This window comes from Lissotriton helveticus, chromosome 9 (genome assembly GCF_964261635.1).
Source record: "Lissotriton helveticus chromosome 9, aLisHel1.1, whole genome shotgun sequence".
Lineage (NCBI taxonomy): Eukaryota > Metazoa > Chordata > Amphibia > Caudata > Salamandridae > Lissotriton > Lissotriton helveticus.
This window is the reverse complement of record NC_136070.1, coordinates 689,123,869-689,148,945: the sequence shown is the minus strand read 5'-3', so window position 1 is coordinate 689,148,945 and position 25,077 is coordinate 689,123,869. Positions and strand designations below refer to the sequence as shown.

The following is a 25,077-nucleotide window of genomic DNA, read 5'->3' as shown; positions in this document are numbered from 1 at the left end:
TGTGAGAAGGAGTGTCGTTCACTGTTGCTTCGGCGGATCTCGGTATGCGAGGAAGAGGGAGGCAGATCGTAGGTGTCTGGTTGATTGGTGGAAGGGAGTGCGTTTGTTGATGTATGATGGCTTTGTATGCGTGGATGAACATCTTGACTTGACCTCATTCCTGAATCGGGAGCCAGTGCAGCTTCTTGAGGTGAGGTGTGATGTAGGCCCATCTGAGGAGGTGGAGGATATGTTTTGTATCGTCTGTAGTCTCTTCAGGAGCTGTGAGGGGATTCCTATGTAGAAGTGTGTTCCCATAGTCCAGCATGCTGGTGACGAAGGCCTCTGTGACGGTCTTTCTGATGTTGACTGGGTGCCATGTCAAGGTCTTGTGGAAGCAGGCAAACGAGATTGCGTTTATCTGTTTCCTCATTGATTGCTTGTTGTGCAATAAGTTGCAACTTATATTTTGAGCAATCTTTTTCTTTTGAAGGGGTGGGAGTACGCTGTTTTATCTTCAGGGTGTTGGTAATTGTCCCCAGAGTAGAACCCTTTGATAATTTAAGCACTAGCACAGACTGTAGCTACTTAAAGCCTCTTTTGCTAAGGAGTGATGTCTAGGGTCACCTATGTGTCTTGAAAGTTTGAATGAGGTAATTCTTATTGTGTAAACTGAGACATATACTCCAAATTTATATTAGTGTAGTATATAGAATTAGATCCTTATGACAGCTACCATAGTATATGGTGCTAGACCCTTATTGTTTAGCTAAATCAAAGAATGATGAGGAAGAGGAAGTGATAATATCCGTCACACGACTAACGGTTTGCATAATTTCCACAGACCACTGACCTTGTCATTCTGTAGAGGGGCACGAGTTGCACACAGCATTGATGAGAATTGTTCCTTTGGTGAATATCTCTCTTGTAGCAGAACATATGTTATCGGGGTGGGGAGTACATATTCTATGATCCTAATTCCTCTATTAGTAATACTGATATTTATGGTGTGACTCAATTGAGCATGAGTCAACATCATGCTGCTTATTTTAACTCCGAAGTGACTGCATGAGATGGGGGTTGGAAACTCTCAGCAGCAATTACTCCTTATGATACCAGAACTGCTGCTGGTTAGTGAGAGTACAAGAGAGCATTGGGATAAAGCATGAAGGTCATCAGTGCTGTGGGTCCTCTAAGGATATCATTGAGCAAAGCCAAGCGGTGTAGCTCTGCACATGTTCCACATTACTGCTGCTGATTCGAGATGAGTTCAGAATGTTAGTTATATCTAGTACACATTTCTGTGCATGTAAGAATGTAACACTTGTGTGAGGTTGGAGGACATTTTTGTGGCGGGCGAACTCCTGCTCAACATCAAGTGGGGGAGATATCAACACCCTCACTGGGGAATCCAGAGCTCAGCACTGGGTATCCAGAAGCATCTTCTGGGCATACCATGCTTTCTATCCCATACTAATCTTTGAATTCCTATTTCTGTATGTGCAAAGATTTACTTCTGCCATTTCTTGTCTTGCCTAAATTGCGTGAAAATCCAGATCCATGTTTTCCTTAAAGATGTGTCATTTCTAACATTTCAAGTGCAGTATCCTTTTAAAGGTGTCTTTCCTATGTTGCTTAGAGCTATGACGTTTCAGGCAGTGTGTGCATCTAAATAGCTTTTGGTGTTATTAATTAGATATTGCTATCATTAGTGTAAAAAAACAATTCAGAAAATGGTTGTGTCAGTTAGGTCACAGCTTATTGAGTTTTAGGAAAACCAACTTGAAAAGAATGTTATCTATATCAAAGATACGCGTTGTTAAGGAAAACTGTGCAAGTTAAGCAAGTTGTTTAGACAATTCAGGCTGAAATCAGGACTGGAAAACGATCTCTCTTTTAGGATACATTTGTTAGGTTAAGATGCTGATCCAAGAGTTAAAAGTCAATCTTTTTAGACTGAGCTCTTTTGTAAAATCATAAGAAAGGACATCTGCTTTTGATATGTTATCTTCTTTTAATTTCACCCCTTGTTACTTTTTTTTTTTAGGTGAACTGCTGTCCGGTAACAACTTCATTGACGCCCTTTGCCTACCTCGACCCAGGCAGAGGGTTGATGCTTCGCTCAGTTGAAATGAATCAAGAATGTCGCTGCGGACCATGAATTTCCACCAACCCCGTCAGGAAAACATCTGTCTTGCAGGAAAGGAGAGAAAGGGAGAGAGAAAAGGGTGATGATATCATCCGTCTAACTTTCCGCGTCCCAGGATCACACATTTTGGACTTCCTACCTGGATCTTATTTCAAGGACTGTGTAATATATTTGCTTTTTAAATATGGAGTGTTGGAGCGGGTCTGGACTTTTGACCTGATCTTCCAATGCAAATTGGATGAATTATGTTCATTTGGACCTGTTACACTAAGGACCTTCAGCGAATAGATCTTCCATAATCGTGTCTGAAGCCCTACATTCGTTGGGAGCAAGTGTAGACCAGGGAGTGTTGCACTGTTCCACTTGTTGGACTATTTTCTTCAACTTCTACACATAGAAAGACTTGTCAGGCAAGGAATTCTTTTTAGGACAATCAACAAATTAACACGTTTCAAACTTGGCTTTTTTGTTTTATATAAAGGTCCATGTTTTATATCATTCAGTTATATTCTTTGTTGCTGACGTTTTGTCTGTTGGTTGTATCAGTGTAAAAGCGCTAAAACAAAAATCTAGTTTTGGCCCTTTAATGTAAATAGGCATTTTCATCTACCTGATCTTTACAAAGTATCAAACGCATTATGGTCTACTTGCAAAGACACCTTCTGATTTAGTTCAGCCCCATAAGTCATCCTCCATAGTATTTTTTTATTAAAAAAACAAAACTACTGCTCAACTAAGGTTTGTTCATATTTGTATCTTTTATTTTTATATGTATAGGTCACTCCATTATGGTGCTGAGAGAGAAATGACACCTGTTCTCCATTTTATTTTTTAGTGGGATGTACACTTCAATTTACAGGCTGTAAATGGCTTGAGATGATTCCTTTTAGATCTTTTTCATATACATTGTTAATTACTTCAGTGGAGGATGATATACTTCACTTAACTCAGTATTATAATATCCTTCAAGCCATGAGCCGGTCTGAATACACTGAAGAGTCCAGATCTGTTTTTAATTCTATAGAGCCCTGCATCTCTCAGCACTTCAACTCTTGACACTACATAGCATAGTTACTCAGAATTCTCAGCAGTCAGTGACATGCCACGCACATTTACCTTATGGAATGCTCTCAGGGCCATGGCGAATGAGGCAGAAACGGATTTCTTCCTGCACTTCCTAACCAAAGAAATAGCAATGTCTGGAATAACCATGACTTGCATGTCTTAGCTCGAAAGATGCAGGTTTCAAAAGACATTAATAGGTGTCTGAAGAAACTCAGTCTGATCCATGTGAAAGTATAGGTAATTATTGCCCATATGAAGAGCGTGTGGCCTTGGGTAGGTGCTCTTTAGGTATTCGTTCAGTGAGCATTATTGCTGTTCTAACCCAGGCGGCAATAAAAAGAGAAGTGTCACAAGGAGGAAGAGTAACTCCCTATCCCCATGGAACTCCCTCAATCCTAATAAATCTCCAGTCCTCTCGAACAGGATCTGATCCATAGGTATCAGTCTTCTACAACCACAGACTCCATGACCTGCCATAAGAATGTTCACAGGAAGTAGTAAATAAAAACCAATAGGGGTCATGTAGAGCTTGTTGGGACAGGTGAACTTCGATCAATCAACTTTTCTCCCACCCTATCAAGCTCAGGATTGCCATACTTCATTTGAAGGTGAAGGAATAGCAGATGGCTTTCAGTGAAGAATTTGCTGCTAGCTCTGCCGGCTGACAGTCGAAGCCGTGAATGATCTGCCACAGGGTCACAACCTTTGACGCATCGGTAGGTCCATACTGCTTAGGACAGCCCTCTCAACCTATATTTGCCCTCTATGGGCATGCCATGGAGGCATGGCAGTGTGCAGCAGGTGAAAAACAGGTTTGACTCTTGGACTAACCTTAGCAACAAAACACGTGCAAACTATCAGCAAAGAAAGAGCAGCTCATGACTTCAACTCCTACTGAGTTCAATAGTGAGGGGCCTTCCAATCTGGTTATATAACATCTTCTAATGAGAGCAACCTTAATGCACTCAGCACAGTCTTTCCTTAGTGGGCATATGGGTTAAACATGAATATTGTATGGATAAGTACATTTTCCCTTAGTACAGCTGTGATTCATACTAATAGTTGGGCACAATAATCTTAGTTTCATATTTGTATATTGTCTCATATAGTCAGACTAATTCAAGTTGGTTGCGTGAATAAGTCAGACTGATATTTTGGCTTAAATTCCACATACATTCAGAATCGTAACAACTTTATATTTTGGGATCAATCCAATGCATTGGGATAAACCTTTCAAACTAAAATTGGCTAGTTAATATGTCCAGTTACCAAAAATAAATTTAGAAACTGAGAGAACTCTTCCACCCTGTGTATAAAATAATTTTGTTACATGTTTATTTGTTTAAACAGTTTATGTTCTAGGTCGGGGAAAAGTCATTTAAGCTATGTAAAACAGGCATCGTTTTATTTATGTAAGATTCTACCAATATCCAGAAACATTTTATGCCCATAATTTAGCAAATTATTTTCTGATTTCAATAAATATTTCATACCATTTTGTGAAATGCAGCCACTGTGAAAAAACTATTCATGCCAAAAGGTTATTTTAACTTTATTCTATTTTAAGGGAAAAAAATACACCGATAAGTCTGCATTCCGCATTCAGAAATATTTTATTAGAATATCTGGGAGCAAATTCGAGACTATTTCCTGATGACATTTTGTCAAAATCCCTGCTATTTTTTAAAAGATAATTGGTGCCTGGTATTTCTTAAAACTGTATCCAGTTTGCTTATGTATCACATGTTTGTGTTGAGACAAGTAGATCCTCTTTAAAGGACATACATTAAGACGGAACCATTATCTAGAATCACATGCTGTTATTCGTGAAGAATTACATGGTATTTGTACAAAGATATTATTTTGAAGTTATCATATTTTTCATATCTGCCAATATACACCACAATATTTTGGGACAAATTTCTTCTTTATGCAAAAATGTTTCTTCCTGATATTTAAGAGGACATCTGTCCACTTTGTACATAATTATATTTTCGTGTAAATCACATTTTTCACACAAATATGTAATTCTAATATTTTGGATCAAATATACTCTGTTTGCAAAAGAGTTTCATGTGTGGCAATAAATATGAAATGTATCTTCTTTTCAGAACAGTTCTGATATGTTGTGCATGTGTTCATGTTTGCATTGCTATTCTATGCTTATAATTGCAGGGGAATTATCATATGCATAAATAAGGTACTGTTCAGTCTGATATTTTGGTTACTTTAGTCCTATTTGTGTTGCGGGTCACTTAGTGATGGAAGTTTTGTCTAGGCAGTTAGCTGTTTTAATACACTTATGCAAAAACACAAACTCAGAACCTGTCATTGCTCTGTGTAGAGACACGCAAACTCTGGGTGAGAATAAAATATATGTATATGTATTTCAACATAATGCAATGAAATAGTTCTTCTGATACCCCGGTTTCCCAAGAAACATTATCAAATGAAAACATTAAAACCAATTAGATTAAAACATAGTTTGCTCCGTAACCTAAAAATAATGTTCAACAGTTGAATTATTTGGGTATAGTGGTTATACGTCCTCCTGTTATGAAATAAAATGAAATGAAATAGAGATTTTGTAAAGCGCATCTATGCCGATGTGTCTTAGCGCTGGAGCTGTCATAGCCTGAGCAGAGGGGGTAGACTGAGGTTAGGAATTGGGCGTGAACAACCGAGTTTTCCGCGCCTTCCTGAACAGTTGGCTGTTGGTTTGGCATCTCAGGTTGAGTGGCAGAATATTCCACAGTTTAGGGGCCAGATGGAAGAAGCTTCTTTTACCGAACTTTACGGTCTTCACCCTGGGAATGACCAACAAAGAGGCAGTCGATGATCGGAGACTGCGTTGTGGGATGTGCCATATGATTCGATTGTTGAAGTATGCAGTTCCTGTCCCATTAAGGGTCTTGTGGACAATGCACAAGGACTTAAATTGTACCCTCGCCTGGACCGGCAACCAGTGCAGCTCTCGGAACCCTTTGGACACTGACCTCAATTTGTATATTTTAAGTAACAGTCGTGCTGCTGCATTTTGAAGTGATTGAATTTTCCGTATGCCCCTTAATTTGCACCTAAATAAAGGGCATTACAGTAGTCAATCCTTGATAGCATAAGGGTCACAATTACTGTTTTCCTTAGATCCATAGGGATAAACGGTTGGATTTTTCTTATAGTCCTCAGTTCAGTGATTTTTCCAAAATGTAGCACATCTGTTTTATCGGTGTTTAATTTCAAGCAGTTGTCGCGCATCCAACTGATTATGTGGACCATACAGTTGTTAAATTCTTTTGCCATGTCACTAGGATTTGATGATAATGACACCACTATTTGTGTGTCATTTGCATAACAGACAGCGGTGAAACCGTGGGAGCGTACGAGTTTAGCAAGAGGGGCACCATAACCATTGAACAGGGCTGGGGATAACGAAGATCCCTGGGGCAGTTCGCATGACGGGCATTAGGATGTGATTTGTGTCCCCCCATCATAACAGTTTGTTTTCTGTTTGCTAAAAATGATCTTAATATCTTGGAGGCTGCACCTGTGATTCCCATTTTGGATCGGCGCCGAATAAGCACTTGATGGTTTACCGTGTTGAATGCGGCTGAGAGGTCTAACAAGATAAGTATTGCCTTCCCTCCTCCATCCAACTGAATGCGAATCTCCTTGGTGGCTACAATGTGGGCTGACTCCAGGCTGTGTAGAGGCCGAAATCCATATTGTTCCGGGTCCATTTTATCATTTGACTCCAATCAGTCAAGTAAATATTCGTTGAGTCCTTTTTCCAAAATTTTAAAAGGAAACGGCAAACAGGAAATTGGCTGATAATTTTTTACCTTAGAGGGTTAAATGTTTTTTCAAGGTGGCCGTACCAGTGATTTTTTCCAGATGCTTGGGAAAGATCCGGCATTTAAAATATTATTTAGAAGAGGTACTAAGTGGCCAGCTATGGTACTTGGTACCAAGTGGAGAACCATATCCGGGCAGGGGTCCAAGGCGGAGGCAAACATCCATTACAACGCAACTAAAACAACGCACTACCATTACAACGAAACTTTTACAATGCAGGATCCATTACAACGCATGCCATTACAACGCAGCTGCTATTACAACGCATGCCATTACAACGTAAGTATGGGTAAGTATTTAATTAAATTGTAACCCCTACCCCATCCAACACTTACCCTACTATTACACCCCCCTGGAGTTAGAATAGTAATTTTAACCCCTACACTATCCAACACTTACCCTACTATTACACCCCCCTAGAGTTAGAATAGTAATTTTAACCCCTACACTATAATTCCCATTAATTAAAAAAATATATATACTTACCCATACTTACGTTGTAATGGCATGCATTGTAATAGCAGCTGCGTTGTAATTGCATGCGTTGTAATGGATCCTGCGTTGTAAAAGTTTCGTTGTAATGGTATGCGTTGTGAATGTATGCGTTGTAACGTCATACATCCAATGGGGATCTTGACTTGGTAGACAAGATAAGTTTATCCACTCCCTTGGGCGTGAGGCGGTTGAAATAGTCTAGGTGAGCTTGCGTAGTCGCTTTGCCATTCTCCAGGTCACCAATTACGTCTAGGCTATCCGCAGTGTGAGAAGTTGGCCTGGCATATGCCGTCCACTATTCTAGTGGGCACCTTGCACCAGTCCAAACGACCTCTTATTGATGGTAGGTTAAAGACAACCTTATAGAAAGCTATCCTAGTGGTAGCTGTGGAGAGCAGCCTTCAGACTAAGTCTTGAAAGAATGTAAAGCAGCTTGTTTTACCAGTCTATAATCTCATGAAATGATCAAATGAAAGGAGAACCACACCAGGTATATATATAAAATATATGTATTTATTCTAAACACATCCCTCTAGTCTCTTTATGAGGCTAGAGGCAAAAGTACATTCAGTAAACTTATTTAGCACACAGTAAATTAGCACAATATATGATTAGCCCTAGGGACGTCACAAACCATATACTAAGAAAGTGGTATAAGAACCACGACTGACATAGATACAAGGCCTAGAGCCTTCAGAACCGCTGGGGCCACCAGGAACCACCCAAGATAGTGACACAGGGGACCCACGGGGGACGCGTGCAGTGTCTAAACACAGCCGTGAATCACCATTAACTTCTATGGGGAAAGTCGCGGTTGGAAAATTACAGATTTAAGACACTTAGAAGAGGACTAGGAACAAACCCCTTTAGAACTAGGAGGTTCTAGATTCATCACCCAGGGGAGTACCAGAGTACTCAATTTACCTCACCCAGGGAAGCCGGGTGCATAGGTGTCTTTTCGTGTCGGGTTTCGTCGTCGATTTCAATGGAGAGTTGCTGCAAAGTGCTGCTGGCGTCCAGGTAAAAAGTGTCCGGGTGGATCGAAGGGTGGATCGTAGATATGAAGAACCTGAAAGCAGAGGTGAGAGAGTCTGAGTCACTAGCCAGTGAACAGGAAGGCGAGGAGAAGATTCCAACCAATGGCGGGTGATTTCAGGTGAAGAAGGTGAAGCTTGACTCTTCAGCCACGAGGACCAGGAGGTGTCGTTGATGACCAGGTGCTGGATTCGAGCTGCCCCACAAAGGATGTTGAGTGCTGTGGTGTCGGTATCTAGATTGGACCCAACAAGCCATGGCAACAGCAACCCACACAGAAAACAAAGATTGGCTTTGGTTCAGACCAGCAAGGTCTAAGGGACTCACCCTTTGGAGGGGAGACAGGGCACATCTGGAGCAACCAGGAAAGCCCAAGAAACAGAAGAGTTACCTTCATGGGGACCCACCAGTTGACGGACCAGGGATTGCAAAGGAGCCTCAAGCAGGAATGCTAGAAGCGAGCCCATGGAACACTCGTGGAGTGTAGGCCCACCATCTACAGTGCAAATAGTGCTGGGGGCTCGGACTATAAGTAGCCCAATGCACAACTTCAGGAAAGATGGGGAAGTTCATGCCAAGTCTCAGTTACTGTGGTTAACATTAAAGGGCTTGAAACATGTTCTTCTTTTCTGTCCCGATTTATGGATGCAAGATTTCTGGCACAGTATTTTGCAATGAAATCGACATACCTATTGCCTCTAGTGATGTAGTCATCTCCTTTCTTGTGTGTAGCACATTTTACCACTGCAATTTTATCAGGCAACTGAATAGCATCAATCAACATTTTCACGAATTCAGCATTTCTGATGGGGGATCCTGCAGAAGTTAAATAACCTCTTTGGGACCACAATTGCCCGTTGTCATGGACAACCCAAAATCCATAGTGACTGTCAGTCACTATGGTAACTTATTTATTTTCCTAGTTCACATGCTCGAATCAAAGCAATCAATTCTGCTATTTGAGCAGAATGAATTCCTTTCAGACAAGATGCTTCCAGGACATCTGCCACTGTACACACAGCATATGCAGCACTCAAAGCACCCTCCTCTGTTCTCAAGCAAAAAGCATCAACAAACATCACATAATCAGATTCAGGCAACGGTTCATCCTTGATTTCAGGTATTGGTTTGGTACAGTACTCAAGAACATCTAAACATTTGTGATCAACCTCATTTTTAAATTCAGCTTCCATCGCATCAGGTAACAGTGTAGATGGATTTATATTCACACATCGTGAAATTGTCACATTATCTGCACCTAGAATTATTTTCTCATATTTTGTCATTCTGTTGTTAGTAAGGTACTGTGTTTTTGTCCTACTGAGGAGAATCTCCACAGAATGAGGTACATATACCCTCACAGGAAATCCCATCACTATTCCTTCACTCTGTTCCAAACTCACACTTGTAGCTGCTACTGCTTTCAGACAACCTGGCAAGGCTTTTGCAACTGGATCCAAAACAGCTGAGAAATACGCAATTGGTTTCCTCAGTTTTCCTTTTCTATGAATTAGTACTGACAATGCACATCCTTCTCGCTCACTGCAATACAGCTCAAACTCTTTTTTATAATCAGGCATTCCTAAAGCTGGAGCTTCACATAAACTAGTTTTTAGCTGTTCAAACGCTTCCATTTCAGTCTTATTCAGTACAATAGGGTCTCTGATGTCTGCTTTGGTTAGTCTCTGCAAGGGTTTTGCTATTAGTGAAAATCCACTAATCCACTGTCTACAGTAACCCACCATTCCTAAAAACATTCTAACTTGTCTTTGTATTTTTGGTGGTTGCATTCCTTGTATCATTTTGATTCTTTCTGCAGTGACTTGCCTAGTTCCTTTAGCAATCTTATGACCTAAGTATTGCCACTAACAGATCATCAACATATTGAACCAATACAGACTCTCCAGGCATGCTCAAACTTTCTAATGACTTCTTTAAAATCTGCCGAGTCAGAGGCAGTGTGGGTATCCACACTGCAGAGTCCAAGGCAGTGTGGGTAGGTCAGAGATCTCCACACAGGTCTTCAAAACCTCTACTTATATGGGAGTACAAACCTGATGTGTGGACTGCCGGGTACTGTTGATGCCTGGAATCTTGACACTATTAGGTAGATCCAGTTCATCACAGGTACATGGACACTTTTTGAAATGTTTTCATTGTGTTACAGATGAACCTTTAAACATATATACAATTTGTTTAGTGTAGATAGTTCATTCCCTTATGCTCCTGAAGATTTGCGAGTCAATTGACGCACACGCGAGAAACATGTTGACCGTTATCACTAATTCTCAATAACTGACACATTAATAAGGGACATTATACCCTAATAAGTGCCGGTTACACTGCTTGTAATTGAGGCTGGAGACCCACCAGAATAAAAATATTTTCAGGTACTCCCAGCCCCATTTTAGACTCACCACTACATCTACACTTTTCTGGCCCCATACCCGCACTTCACAATACGGCTGTTGGATAAAAGATCTCCGATAAAGTGCCCCTCTTTGAGGTGAGCCCGTTGGGTATTGCACCGCCGACCCGACAAGGAGCAGCCCATATGATGAAGCATGACACCTGCAAAGGTGTGTGAGGGCATTAAAATCCAACAAATGGATTTCCCTCTGTAAATCCTAGAGAGACACAGTGGGCCCTAGTTCTCGAGTGACTTTCACAATCTCTACCTGAGGAATAGCACTACATTCCTTTCTTGACGTTTTGCTGAGTAACTACCTGCTGCTGTTGCGATGGTTGTTGAATCACCTCATTCTGCACCTGCAGATTCAATTATGTATTTTTTGAATTAACTCTTGGTGGACCCTTACACTCTTTCTTCCAATGCCCTATCCTGCCGCAATTATGACAAGGATACTTTTTCTTAAGCTCCTCTATGTTCCCTACTAATTTAGATTTATTGGAATTTCCCTTAATTTTTCCTTGACTCCCATCTGTACTTTTGTTTTCCATTTGTGCCACTTGATGTTCTGATACCTTCACTTGTGCCCACATGGCTTTCTCTTTGAGATTTTTCTGCTTAACTTCAATTTCATCACTACAGTATTTTGCAGGTCTCAATACCTCATCTACAGAACATGATTGCCATCCCATCAAATTAGGCTTAATCATGTCTCCTATTTCTGGTCTTAATCCAAACACAAATCGATTCACAAAATGACTCATATCTTTTTAATTTAGTTCCTCATATCCACCATATTGCTTAAACCCTAACAACAGTCTTTCATAAAATACATGTACAGATTCTTTCGATTCTTGCAAAGTCCTGTCAATTTTGACCCAATCTGTCTCTTTTGGTGGAATTTTGTTTTTCAAAAACACTATCACGTGTTCATATTTTCCCATCACTTCAGGCGAAGGAGCACCTGTCACTTTGTCTCGAGGATATTCAGTTTTCGGCCAGTTCACTGTTATTTTGCACTCAGACCATAGGTCTGCTGGTACTACTATGCCAAATAATCCATCTAGATATTCCCATAGTACCTTTGAAACCGTTACAAATCGATCCACCTGTTGATACCATTCTACTGGTTTTTCTCTTAATCTGGGGAAATCCTTAGTAAATGATAATATGTCCTGTCTAGTCCAAGGAACATGTACATATCCTCCTCCCGGTATTTCTCTCATAGGAAATTCATTTACTACTGTCTCTTTTTCTCTCACAGGAAACACTAATGTAGATTTATCACTCGCTTCTTCTCTTTTCTTTGCCCATTTTGCTTTCCATTTATCCACATCTCCCCATCTCTTAGTAAAACAATTAGCTCCTTTATTTGGGTTAATCTTCCTGCAGTATTCATATTTTCAATGTCCTTTTCTGTAAAATCTACTCTCTAGGGTTTCTGTAATGTTTTATTCTTCACAAAATCTATATCTAATTCACTTGCTAATCCTTCCAATTGGTCATGTATAGATGTTGCTTTCCACGTAATACTTTTACACATGATATGTTTTTAGCCTACCTGTTCCAATTGTTCCAATAATTAATTCTTCCATATCAACTTTTAGTCTAGCCACATCTAATACTTTAGGTTCATGTTCTTTTACTTTCAGAGTTTTAGGCCAATCACTTAATTCTTGTTCTGATGGTCCTACTGGGCTTTGTGTTAAATCTATTTTCTCTACATTTCTTTCGGGTGTCACAGAATCAGATTCTGCTCCTGTTGGAAACTTGTATGGTAGGCTCTGATTAAAAGTCAAGTCAGGCGGTATTATGTTACTTGTTCGCCTAATTTCAGACAAATCTGGATACATCTTTTCTCTTACTTTTTGCAAACTCTGGTTTAAAGGAATCGTCAAAGTTGGTTCTTTTATTTTCTGATTTTCGAACACTGGAATTACAGGACCTATTGTTACTGGGACTGGTACAGCTTCTATATTTTTAGTAATTTCCTGTATCCTTTCGGTTAATTAATTTGTAGAACGTATATATTCAGAAGTACTTTGGTGTTCTTCAATTCGTCTCTCTACTCTTGCTACACTTCTTCTGATGTCATCATTTTGCTTAGGAGTACCGGTAATTCTAGTTTCTACCACTGGGGTGTTTGAATCATATCTCATGTCTACCCTTTCTGGAAGGTCTCTAAAATTTTAAAATCGTTTTGGGGTTTCCGCAAATCTATCCTCTACTGGTGGAGCATTTGGAGTGGTCCATATAGAACCCGATGATATGGTGGTGGTCTCCTATTTAATATCTCCTCCAACACCGTATCCTCTGATTCACCACCTCCATCATTTTTCTTCCTGATTCCACATTATTCCTTTTCTCTGTGCATTTTCGCCCTTCTATTTCGTCTGCCAATCTAACTGGGTACATTCCATCACACATATCAGCATTTCTCCAACTTTGCATTCTACTTTCATGTGTTTCTCCCCATAATCCATGTAATCTACCTCTTGGTACTCGATGATTTTCCAACCTCTCTCGCTCTAACTCGTGCATCTCATCTTCCCACTCAACTAGTGCTTCAAATTGAGTAGGTCTAGGTCTTTTCTCTCAAATTTCGCAAAACTGCCAGACTAAAAGATCCTACTTCTGGAAATGCTAGCGCACCATCATTATTGGTATATCTAGCCCAATTTTCTAGCCAAATGCATGTATGATAGCCATATTTCGATAACATGTAAGAAGCAGGCGTTTTTGGCGGAGGGAGTAATTTTCTCTCTCTTGATACTATCGCCTTGCCTTTCTTGAATATATTTTTCAATTTCTTAAACCATGAAGGTTTCTCCTTTTCTTCTCCGTAATAAAACTCAATTTTTCTGATAATCTCCCGTCTTTCAAAAGATTGCGCACTCTTCCAGATACTGCTTTGTAACACCAGCCTATCACAGCGCGGTTCACACTATCGCACCAATTAGAACAAGATACGTTATCTTAGTGCTTCACCAATAGTCTCGCTGCTTTACTGATGCACCAATCAGCCCTTACTTTGACTTGGTCACAAGGACCAATCCCTCCGCTCTGCTCCGGCTTCTGCAGCTTCGACTGACCCCTCCTTTACAAGGTTTATCGAGAAGCCGTATTTACACTTTTATACAACTGAATCGGTTAGTAACTACATAAAACAACTCCATTCGACTCTTCGCTAAACCAAAGTGATAGTTTTCTCAAACGCACAAGTATTCTGTATTACGAGTAAACAGCGCTTACCTCTTCTCTACCACAGAATTTTAAACTCGCCGATAAAGTAGCACATCCCTCTACCTTACCCTTCTCTCAAGCTCGGGTTAAGCTCTATTACTCTCCCAGCAGTAAGTTTTAAATAGGATACACAATGATCCCTGTACTTGAAGGCTAAGATTTTGTAGACTGTACATTTATCCTTTCACACGTAAAGTCCCTAAACTTGTGATATACGACGATACCACTACTTTTTGAAACAGACTATGCGAGGTGCGACTTCACTTGCCACACTTCCTCTGCCTGCAGACAGAGTTACCAGCTTCCCACACTTTCCGGAAGCCTTTTCCAGACTACATATAACATAATACAAACTCAACAGATGTTAGTCATAATTCTGTACATCAAATCCTGTATACATCGCTTTATACATTATCCTAGCTAATTCTATAGCAACCAATGCTCTGCTACCAAGTTAATTACTGATGCAGCACTACTCGGCCAAATCTTTCAGAGTCTTGAGTTTCACTTTTTTGAAAAACTTAGGGTCTCCAAACTTATATAAATAACCAAACTCATGATAACCTGATATCTTCAGCATTATTTTAAAAAGTTCGCCGATCTGAGAATGAACAAGAGAACACCACCTCCATCATTTTTCTTCCTGATTCCACATTATTCCTTTTCTCTGTGCATTTTCGCCCTTCTATTTCGTCTGCCAATCTAACTGGGTACATTCCATCACACATATCAGCATTTCTCCAACTTTGCATTCTACTTTCATGTGTTTCTCCCCATAATCCATGTAATCTACCTCTTGGTACTCGATGATTTTCCAACCTCTCTCGCTCTAACTCGTGCATCTCATCTTCCCACTCAACTAGTGCTTCAAATTGAGTAGGTCTAGGTCTTTTCTCTCAAATTTCGCAAAACTGCCAGACTAAAAGATCCTACTTCTGGAAATGCTAGCGCACCATCATTATTGGTATATCTAGCCCAATTTTCTAGCCAAATGCATGTATGATAGCCATATTTCGATAACATGTAAGAAGCAGGCGTTTTTGGCGGAGGGAGTAATTTTCTCTCTCTTGATACTATCGCCTTGCCTTTCTTGAATATATTTTTCAATTTCTTAAACCATGAAGGTTTCTCCTTTTCTTCTCCGTAATAAAACTCAATTTTTCTGATAATCTCCCGTCTTTCAAAAGATTGCGCACTCTTCCAGATACTGCTTTGTAACACCAGCCTATCACAGCGCGGTTCACACTATCGCACCAATTAGAACAAGATACGTTATCTTAGTGCTTCACCAATAGTCTCGCTGCTTTACTGATGCACCAATCAGCCCTTACTTTGACTTGGTCACAAGGACCAATCCCTCCGCTCTGCTCCGGCTTCTGCAGCTTCGACTGACCCCTCCTTTACAAGGTTTATCGAGAAGCCGTATTTACACTTTTATACAACTGAATCGGTTAGTAACTACATAAAACAACTCCATTCGACTCTTCGCTAAACCAAAGTGATAGTTTTCTCAAACGCACAAGTATTCTGTATTACCAGTAAACAGCGCTTACCTCTTCTCTACCACAGAATTTTAAACTCGCCGATAAAGTAGCACATCCCTCTACCTTACCCTTCTCTCAAGCTCGGGTTAAGCTCTATTACTCTCCCAGCAGTAAGTTTTAAATAGGATACACAATGATCCCTGTACTTGAAGGCTAAGATTTTGTAGACTGTACATTTATCCTTTCACACGTAAAGTCCCTAAACTTGTGATATACGACGATACCACTACTTTTTGAAACAGACTATGCGAGGTGCGACTTCACTTGCCACACTTCCTCTGCCTGCAGACGGAGTTACCAGCTTCCCACACTTTCCGGAAGCCTTTTCCAGACTACATATAACATAATACAAACTCAACAGATGTTAGTCATAATTCTGTACATCAAATCCTGTATACATCGCTTTATACATTATCCTAGCTAATTCTATAGCAACCAATGCTCTGCTACCAAGTTAATTACTGATGCAGCACTACTCCGGAAATAACTTCTAAAACCTCATCACCTTTCCCTGAAGTAATAATCATGCATTTACTCATCAATGAGGCCCATAACACTGCGAGTCACTCATACACACTTTCTCTCTACTTCATTGATTGGTGTGAATCAAAGGAGAGCTGCTGGATCATAGCGGAGTGTCTAAATTAAGCTAAATATTTATAATATGTACATCTGCAGTTTAAATTGTTTTTACCATGGTTCTATCAATGAGACAATTTATTCAGACACACCACCATTATTTGTCAATGGATCTGCTAGTAAAAAATTAGGCTAAGGATGAACAAGACCAGCTTAATTCTTCATTTATCTAATTTTTATTTAAAGAAAATCTTCTAGCATGACCTGTATTTATTCATTTATAAATCTGTTTAATACAAAATAGATTTGAGGAAAAGAAAGAATTTTAACTCATAAGTTTATATTTCATTTAATTTCAAAGCTCAGAAATAAGCACATTATTATTGAGATTATAGGACATGGATATTAGCAAAAGACATAATAGTTCCCAAAGTTCATCTCCCTATTCTCTCTAGCTATTAACCTCATCTCAAGACTCCGTATTCATTCAAGTAAAGTTAAAGTTCAGAACAATTTGAAAGTTCTCACGCCTCAGGAAAATTCAGCATTCCAACAGCATTTCAGAATACACAGATGGATATCGAAGAAGAGAGTTTTTTTCTTAAGTCCGGACATATTCTTTTATACCCTTTTTCACTACTTAATCTATCTACTAAAGTAACTATCAGTGTCTTTTTTTTTTTTTTTTCTTTTTCTTTTTTTTTTTTATCCTCATTTGCCGTCTTGCCGCCCATATCCTTAATCCTTTCCAACCTCTGGGCTGTTGTTGTCTCTTAGGCTGGTCTAGAGTAATGGGGCGTAGACAACACATATTTTTGAGTCTGATCCCCTCTCGAGACTCCTCCTTGACCACCTGACCCAAGATGTGTGTCTTCCACCATCTCTATTCCTCGATATCGAATCCAAATTCCAGCGAGACAGGCTCGGGCTTAATCATTGGATTTTTAACATAACTATAACTTTAACCAAAATTTTGCAGGAAGGGTATCCAAAAACCTCTATTTCTTTTAGAACAATCTAACATATCTAACTTTGCTATGTATCTCATAGCTAATACCCAGTCCAATAAGGTAGGACTGAGTGGTGAAACCCATAGTTTACATATCTCACGACGTGCTAATAACATAGCATAAAAAATAAGTCTAACATTGTTACCCAAAGCTCTATTTTGTAAGTCATATCTCCCAGAAATAATTAATTCAGGGCTTACCTCAATGGGTTGGCTCAATGATTTGGAGAGGGAGTTACTCACGTCAATCCAAAATTGTTTGATATTCGGGCATGATACGAACATGTGTAAGTCATCGACATTTGGGGCTTTACATTTTGGACATTCCACCAATCCTCCTTCTTTAAATTTAGAAAGCCTGTACGGGGACCAGTATGCCCTGTGGATAGTAAATAAAACATTTCGCCTTAGATTGGCAGGTTTAACAATTCTATATAGCATGCTCATAGTTACTTGCCATTGGTCTTCTGTAGCAATCCTTGGCAAGCTATTCTTCCACAGGGTCTCAGGTAGATCAAATATCCCATCCTCCATTTCCAATATTCGCCAATACCAGCAAGCAACCTCCTTCTTAAAAGCCGTTAACTCCAGTTTTAATTCAAAATCGTTTTCCTGTCCAATCCCTGATCCTGCATGGTTTGCCCAACTTTGAATCTGCAAGTACTTGTATTTTGAGAAAACTGGGCCCCAGTTTTGTTGACATAAACTCCAGGGAATCAGTTTTCCATCCTGAAATAAATCTCTCCATCTTTGTAGGGCTGGCTCCTTTGTCAAATTTAAAGCTAACGCATCTCTTGTCCAGGTCGGAGCTCCCGGCGATTCCCATATCGGAGCCATATAACTGAGATAAGGGATCTTAGTTGTTTTTCTTATTTTATACCAAGTCTCGGCCAAATCTTTCAGAGTCTTGAGTTTCACTTTTTTGAAAAACTTAGGGTCTCCAAACTTATATAAATAACCAAACTCATGATAACCTGATATCTTCAGCATTATTTTAAAAAGTTCGCCGATCTGAGAATGAACAAGAGAACCCAACCACATCCTGCAATTTTTCAAACAAAAAGCCCATGCATATATTTGTAAATCAGGAGCCGCCAATCCTCCTTTATTTATACTTCTTCGTATTTTCCTCCATGAAATTCGAGAGGTTTTTGATGCCCAAATAAATGAAGTTATCATACTTTGTATTTTTACCAACCATTCCTTTTTAAAACACAGCGGAATAGCTTCAAACAAAAAAGTAATTTTTGGTATGATCACCATCTTTACAAGATTAGATCTCCCATATATTGACAAAGGTATGTTCATCCAGCCCTTTAGCATATCACCAACCTCTTTTTTTACTCTGTCCAGATTAGTTTTAGCCAAGTCCTCAGTCTTCTGTGTGATCCTAACTCCAAGATATCTCATTTCTGCTGTAGTTTTTACTCCTCTTGTGTTAAGATTCCAGGTCATTATTTCGGTCTTTTCTTGGTTTAGCTGGTAACCAGAAATCCTACCAAAATCCTTTGTTATCTTTACTAGATTTTCCAAAGAGCTAACTAAACTAGTAGAATAAACAATAATGTCGTCCGCATATAAACCTAATTTCCTTGACCAGTTCATCACAGCAAAAGGGGGTATCGCTTCTGAAGCCCTGATTTTACAGGCTAAGGGTTCTATATATATATTGAAAAGTAAAGGTGATAAGGGGCATCCTTGCCGGGTGCCCCGCATTACCCTAATAGCGGATGTAAGAGTGCCATTTATAAGTACACGTGAAGTCGGAGCACAATATAGTGAAAAAATAGATTGTGTAAATCTATCTCCTAAATTAAGATGTTGCAAAAGAGTTTTTAAATAAACAAAATTAACACGATCAAAAGCCTTGGCAGCATCTAATGCTATCACTGCCAAGGGATAATCATACTTGGAAGCTAAATCTATCATGCCTATCAGAGAGTGGGTAAGGTCTTTTAAATACCTCTTTTTAACAAAACCTCTTTGATCTTCATGTATCAATTTATGGATGATTTTACTAAGCCTGTCAGCCAAAATTTTTGTGAAAAATTTATAGTCGCAATTTAAAAGCGAAATCGGCCTGTACGCATCCATATTTTTGGGAGATTTCCCTGGTTTGAGTATTAAAACAATGTTTGCCTCATTCCAAGAGCTTGGGATTTTCTCTTCCCCCCTAAATATTTTATTATATAAGTGACAAAGAGTGGGGACCAACGTATTATCAAAAGCTTTGTAGACTTCTGCGGGTAGACCATCCGGTCCAGGGGCTTTTCCCCTTTTGCTGTCCTTGATAACTTTCATCAGCTCCTCTTGAGTAATTTCCTTATTAAGCCCTAACATGTCCCCATCTGAAAGTGGTTTTATTAAAGATAGCCAGGTCTCCATCTCAACCCTATCCGGACAAAGATCTTCTGCATAAACATTCGTGAAATATTCCTGAAATGCTTTAACAATCAATTTATTTTCTGTTATAGTGTGATCTATGCCTGGTTTCTTGATCTCTTTAATATGATTCCGTACAACATCTTTCTTGGCTTTCCAAGCTAATAACTTGCCACATCCCTCTCCATATGAAAAATGTGCCAGCTGACTGGCTTCCCATCTCTCTTTAACTCTCTGTGCAAGTAACGCAGTAAGCTGAACCTTTAATTCCAAAAATGTTCTCTCCCAAGGGCCATCTAAGGTAGTCGCATCCTGGGAAGTCCGATTCATTTCGCACTCTCGAATCTCTTTTTCTAACTTTGAAACCTGACTATAATACAGTCTTCGCCTTTTCGCACCCTGAGCTCCCATTCTACCTCTCATAAATGCCTTACACGTTTCCCACACTATATCATCCTTAGCTGAGCCTACATTTACTTCTAAAAATACTTGTATCTCTTCTTTGAGAATCTCTAAGATTTCTGGGTCACCTCAAATTGTCCGATCTAATCTCCAAACTGAGGTAACTTCTTCTCCTTCCAAACTCAAATTTAAACTCACCCCAGAGTGGTCTGATAGATGCGCCCCTACATGATCTACCCCTGTAACTCTCCCTTTCAATCTATTATCAACCAAAAAAAAAAATCTATCCGTGATTTGTGTTTATATTTTTTGTTATGAAAAGTAAATCCTAACAGTTGTGGAAATTTACATCTCCAAATATCACAAAGTCCAAGTTGCCCCATCATTGACTTAACTTTGGCAGTCATTTTAGTGTTCATTATTGCTCTATTGTTACCCGCTCTATCCATCTTCCCATCCAATACTGTGTTAAAATCCCCTGCCATAATTACCTTACCAGGAAAATCTAATAACTCCAATTCAACTTTCTCTAAGACTGTGGGATCATCTATATTCGGACCGTAGTAACCCACCACTGTCAACACTTCACTCGAAAGTCTCAAACTACAAATCACCCATCTTCCTCTACTGTCTACTACACTTTTTTCGACTACTATGTCAGATCCTTTTCTTATCAAAATAGCCACCCCCTTCGTAACCAGATCTTGGGATGTAAAAAAAGCGCTTGCAATCCATTTTTGAGTGGTAAATATCTCTTTACTTTCCTTTTGTGTTAAATGTGTTTCTTGCAAGATGATGATCTGTGCGGATGAGTCTTCTAAGTATTTCAGAATCAGCTGTCTTCTAGATTTGACTCGGAGCCCATTAACGTTCCATGTGAGGAACCTTAATTCCTTATCTCTGGCCCCACTCATCATACTCATCGTGCTTGCCATATGCTGCCCATCTTTTCTTCCTGTTTAAGTCACAGCAAGACTGATCATGAGGAATATTTTTTATATTTTTCTCCCTTACCCCTATCCCACCCCATCCCCTACACTCACTTCCCACCCTGGAAAACCCAACCATTACTCCCATGGCCTAGGCCTGTGGATGTCTTAGTGGTGGTATCTCTTATTTTTACAAATTGTTATGGCCGATATTCCTATTTCTTTACATCGTGAATAACATCCAAGAAAGCATCAACCTCGTCCACAGTACGGAAATTATACATTTTGTTATGCCACATAACTTTTAGAAAGGCGGGAAATTTTAATTGAGCCGTGGCTCCAATCTCCCTTAGTGGTGTCAATCGCTTTCCCATCTCCCATTGCCTATTTGCTGTGGCCGGTGACAGATCTGACCTAATGTCAACTGGTACTCCATCTATTACAATAGATTTTTTTTTTAAAGCCAGTGACAGAATTTTTTCTTTTAATGAGTAGGTCGCAAAATTAATCAAAATTTTCCTTGGCTTAGCCCGGTCAGGATTCAACCTAAAAGGATCTCGATGTATTCGTTGTATATCACGGGCCAAACTTTCCTCCTCTTCTTCTAGTGCTAGCTCTTTCTTCAGTAACTGCACTACGAAAGTCTTTATGTCTGTCCCTTCTTTTCCTTCTGGAAGCTTAAGAATTTTTAGATTATTACGCCTTTGCATATTTTCAAGCCTTTCTAACCTATCATCCATTTGCCTATCTTGAGAATATAAAGTCTCTATCTCCTTTCGATTATCCTGAACTCTTCCCTGCACAGTTTTCATTGCAGATTCCATCTCTCCTGCACGTATCGTTAGTTTATCTATCTTATCCTCTAGCAGGACACATGTAGCACTAATGCGCTCTTGATTCTTTCTAGAGGCTTCGAATCCTAAATGGATATCTTGTTCAAGTTTTCTTAAAAGTTCCATGACAGAGACATCTGTTGAGGCAAAACTCTCTTGCTGTCTTAAAGTCGACTCAGCTTTATTCATAGAATTTTCTTCTCTCCTTGTAAATATATCTTCTTCCGCCTTATCTTCCATAGCATCAATAGGTGAGCTTTCAGCTGATTCACTTAATATAACTGGTATGTTAGATTGAACTATCTGCTCCGTAGGTGGCTCTACATCACAACTTCCTCCCTTGTCCCCCTCCATCTCTATATCCAAATCCAAAACCTGAAATGGGTTAGGTGTTGAAAGAGCTGACCAATCTTGTTCACGTTCTTCCATATACTCAGACTCTACTACCTTGCCAGCCCTATTTTGGGAGACAGAATCCGGTTTCAGCACCAACACTTTTGGAACTGGCTTAAAATATAGGTTAAGTGAGGGAGCTACAGGGGTCTTAAACACAGCCTTCTCTTTCTTTTGTCTTTTTTTCTTTCCCCCCTTTGACGGTGAGATCTTAAGTTTATATGTTGTAGAACTAGGGAAAGCACTTTCCTCTGACTCAATATTATTTGATTGTTCCACTTGTGTATTAACACTTTTACTTATCCCCACAAGACTTTCTTTGTCCCACTTCTTGCTCCTCAGTTGATATCCTGTGGGCTTATCTCCCTCCTTCCCCCTCTTGCTTACTTGTCTTGCAACAGTCCGCTGCGATACACTCTTAAGCTCGAGGCTGCTCGTAGCCGCTTCCAGCCCTCGGCCCCTTCCTCCACTTGTTGGAGTGCCGATTTTTGCAAGCACTCGGCGGCCTCTGCAGACACCCAGCGCCGCTCGCTCCCAACTCCCAGCCGGCAGGTAACGCGACTCCGCCCCCTCAATCTCAATCTCGGCGGGTTGTTGCTCTGCGTTCTCCGCCATCCGCCGCTGCCGCTGCTGCAGGTCTCCCGTGTTCAGCCGGCAAACGGCTTCCAATATCCTCCGATAGCTCGCCGTGATTCCCACAAGGTAAGCGCTCGCAAGGTACAAGCGCCAGCAGTCGATAATCGGCCTCACGCATTAGACTGACACCACCACTATCCCGACATCCGCGACCCGCTGATTAGCCGGCCGCCATGTTTTCCCCCGACCACTATCAGTGTCTTTTAACATTTCTGATTGGTCAATCCGAGGGGTGGATGAGCATAACCTCATCATCTTATTGTTTAATTTCCGCATGATCAGCTCAATGAAAATGGTCTTTGCAAAAATTATATTCGCTTCGCTCATGTCCTTTAACTTGTAATTTTTGCCTTCTTTCCCACGTCTCTCAGCACGGATGTCCATTTTGTTGGCACTCAGCTGGACTTTCAGGGCACACTGTCCTTGACCCAATCTACACAGTCACAGGCAGCTCATATTCATTTGCAGTTCATTTCACCATGCGCATGCGTACTGTATTTTAATCTCGGAGTCACAGAAACGTCCATTTTTTTTTACGCCTCGTAGGCCAGAACGGGAACTATTATAGAAACAAATACAATCAAACGTTAATTGTTGAATTATAACCCTTCTGTTTACCTCCCCTTACTAAGGTCAGGGCCGTTTCTAGGTGTTTTGCCGCCCTAGCGAGAATTGAAAATGCCGCCCCCTCCCTTTTACTACCATCACTGTGTTCCCCTGGTATGAAGGAACTTGAAGGATAACATTAATCTACAGGAGTTCCAAGGAAAGGGGGGGACTAAGGGCCAATTTTGACTAGGTACAGCATACAAGCCCAAATGCAATCCAAAACAAAGTGGTATGCCGTTCCTACTGTGTGGTACAGGTGAGTAGTAAATGAAGCAAGCACTCGTAGTGTGCTCACTATGGCAGGAGAAAGATATCCTCCTTTTAGAAAGGGACCCTCACAGACCCAATAAGATAAGGTGTCTTGCTTCATCATTGGGTCTGCTCCTCGTCGGGTAGGCGCTGCAATACCCGATCGGCTCCCTTGATGGGGCCTTTTAGCGGAGATCTTTTTTCCTGGCCGTTGGGTGCAGTGCGAGCGAGGGTCGTAGTGAGTGTAGATGTGGAAAATTGTGAGGTTAAAACAGGAGTTAGGGATCCACTCAGAACTATTTTAATGAATGTGGCCCCTATCCTGATTAAAAACAATAGTGTGCATGCCCCTGCTCTAAGGTTACAGGGTATTGCGCTTTGAAATTAGACTAACATGTTTCTTGCCCTATGTCAAATGGACAGCAATTCTTCAGGGACTATGCAAGATCTATCTACACATTTGGTGGTGGTCTAGAATGTCAAACTCAAGTGACCACCGATACAACATCCTAAAAAGTGGTACCTGTAGATCTACAATATCACCTGTAAAGGAGAAAAACTCAAACTGATTACTACGTCATTATCCAACAGTTTACAGTGTATATACATTAGTGCAGCACTCCAAACAAAGTGCATGGAAGCATGCATCACACTAAAGTGTCTGTGCTTATGTGCGAGGAATATAAATCTAAAACAACATATATAGCTGGGAATGCTGTGTGTGTACTCACATGTTTAAGAACTCACCCAGTTTCGGTCTGCAGTGTGTAGCAACGTGTACCGGCAAATGTACACACTGGATTGTACAGTGTCCTAATAAAAAGACAGTAAATGGAAGCAGGAGATCAAATAAAGAAATAAACTCATGAGTATTCAGGGTATAATAGCCTGTAGGCAGTTACTCAAGTCTGACTGGAGTGAGGGATGGCCCGTATTGGTATTGACCCTCTTTCCCAAATAATCAGCAACTTAGAAAGTGGATGCAAGTGTCCCCTGCATATATCTGCCACGAGGTCCAAAGGGGGGGGCTCTACACAGTATGCATCCTCAACTCCACCCGGCCCCAGCAATGAGTGTCAGGTAGGGAGGAGCAGGCACACCACAGAACCGACACCAAAACTCACACGGAGCTTCAAATAGCACATAGGTCATCGCATAAATAAACGCTCCCACAAAAGAGTCCATGTGCGTCACTGGCCAGGACTAGCACACTTCTGTTCCCGTCCAGGTATAACCAGTAGTCCATCATGCTTGATGTCTCCTAATAAAGTGTCATGTTAGACG

The 25,077-nt window shown here is 40.4% G+C and overlaps 1 protein-coding gene across 1 annotated transcript in view; it reads left to right on the top strand.

Moving 5' to 3' along the window:
• LOC144783247 (growth/differentiation factor 3-like) overlaps nt 1–5,261 on the top strand; it is a 144,895-nt gene extending 139,634 nt beyond the window's left edge. Inside the window, exon 5 of the mRNA XM_078662327.1 lies at nt 2,027–5,261. Coding sequence (XP_078518453.1) covers nt 2,027–2,140 — 114 coding nt within the window. The 3' untranslated portion in view covers nt 2,141–5,261. The remainder of the gene's footprint in view (nt 1–2,026) is intronic.
• Nucleotides 5,262–25,077: the final 19,816 nt, after the last annotated feature.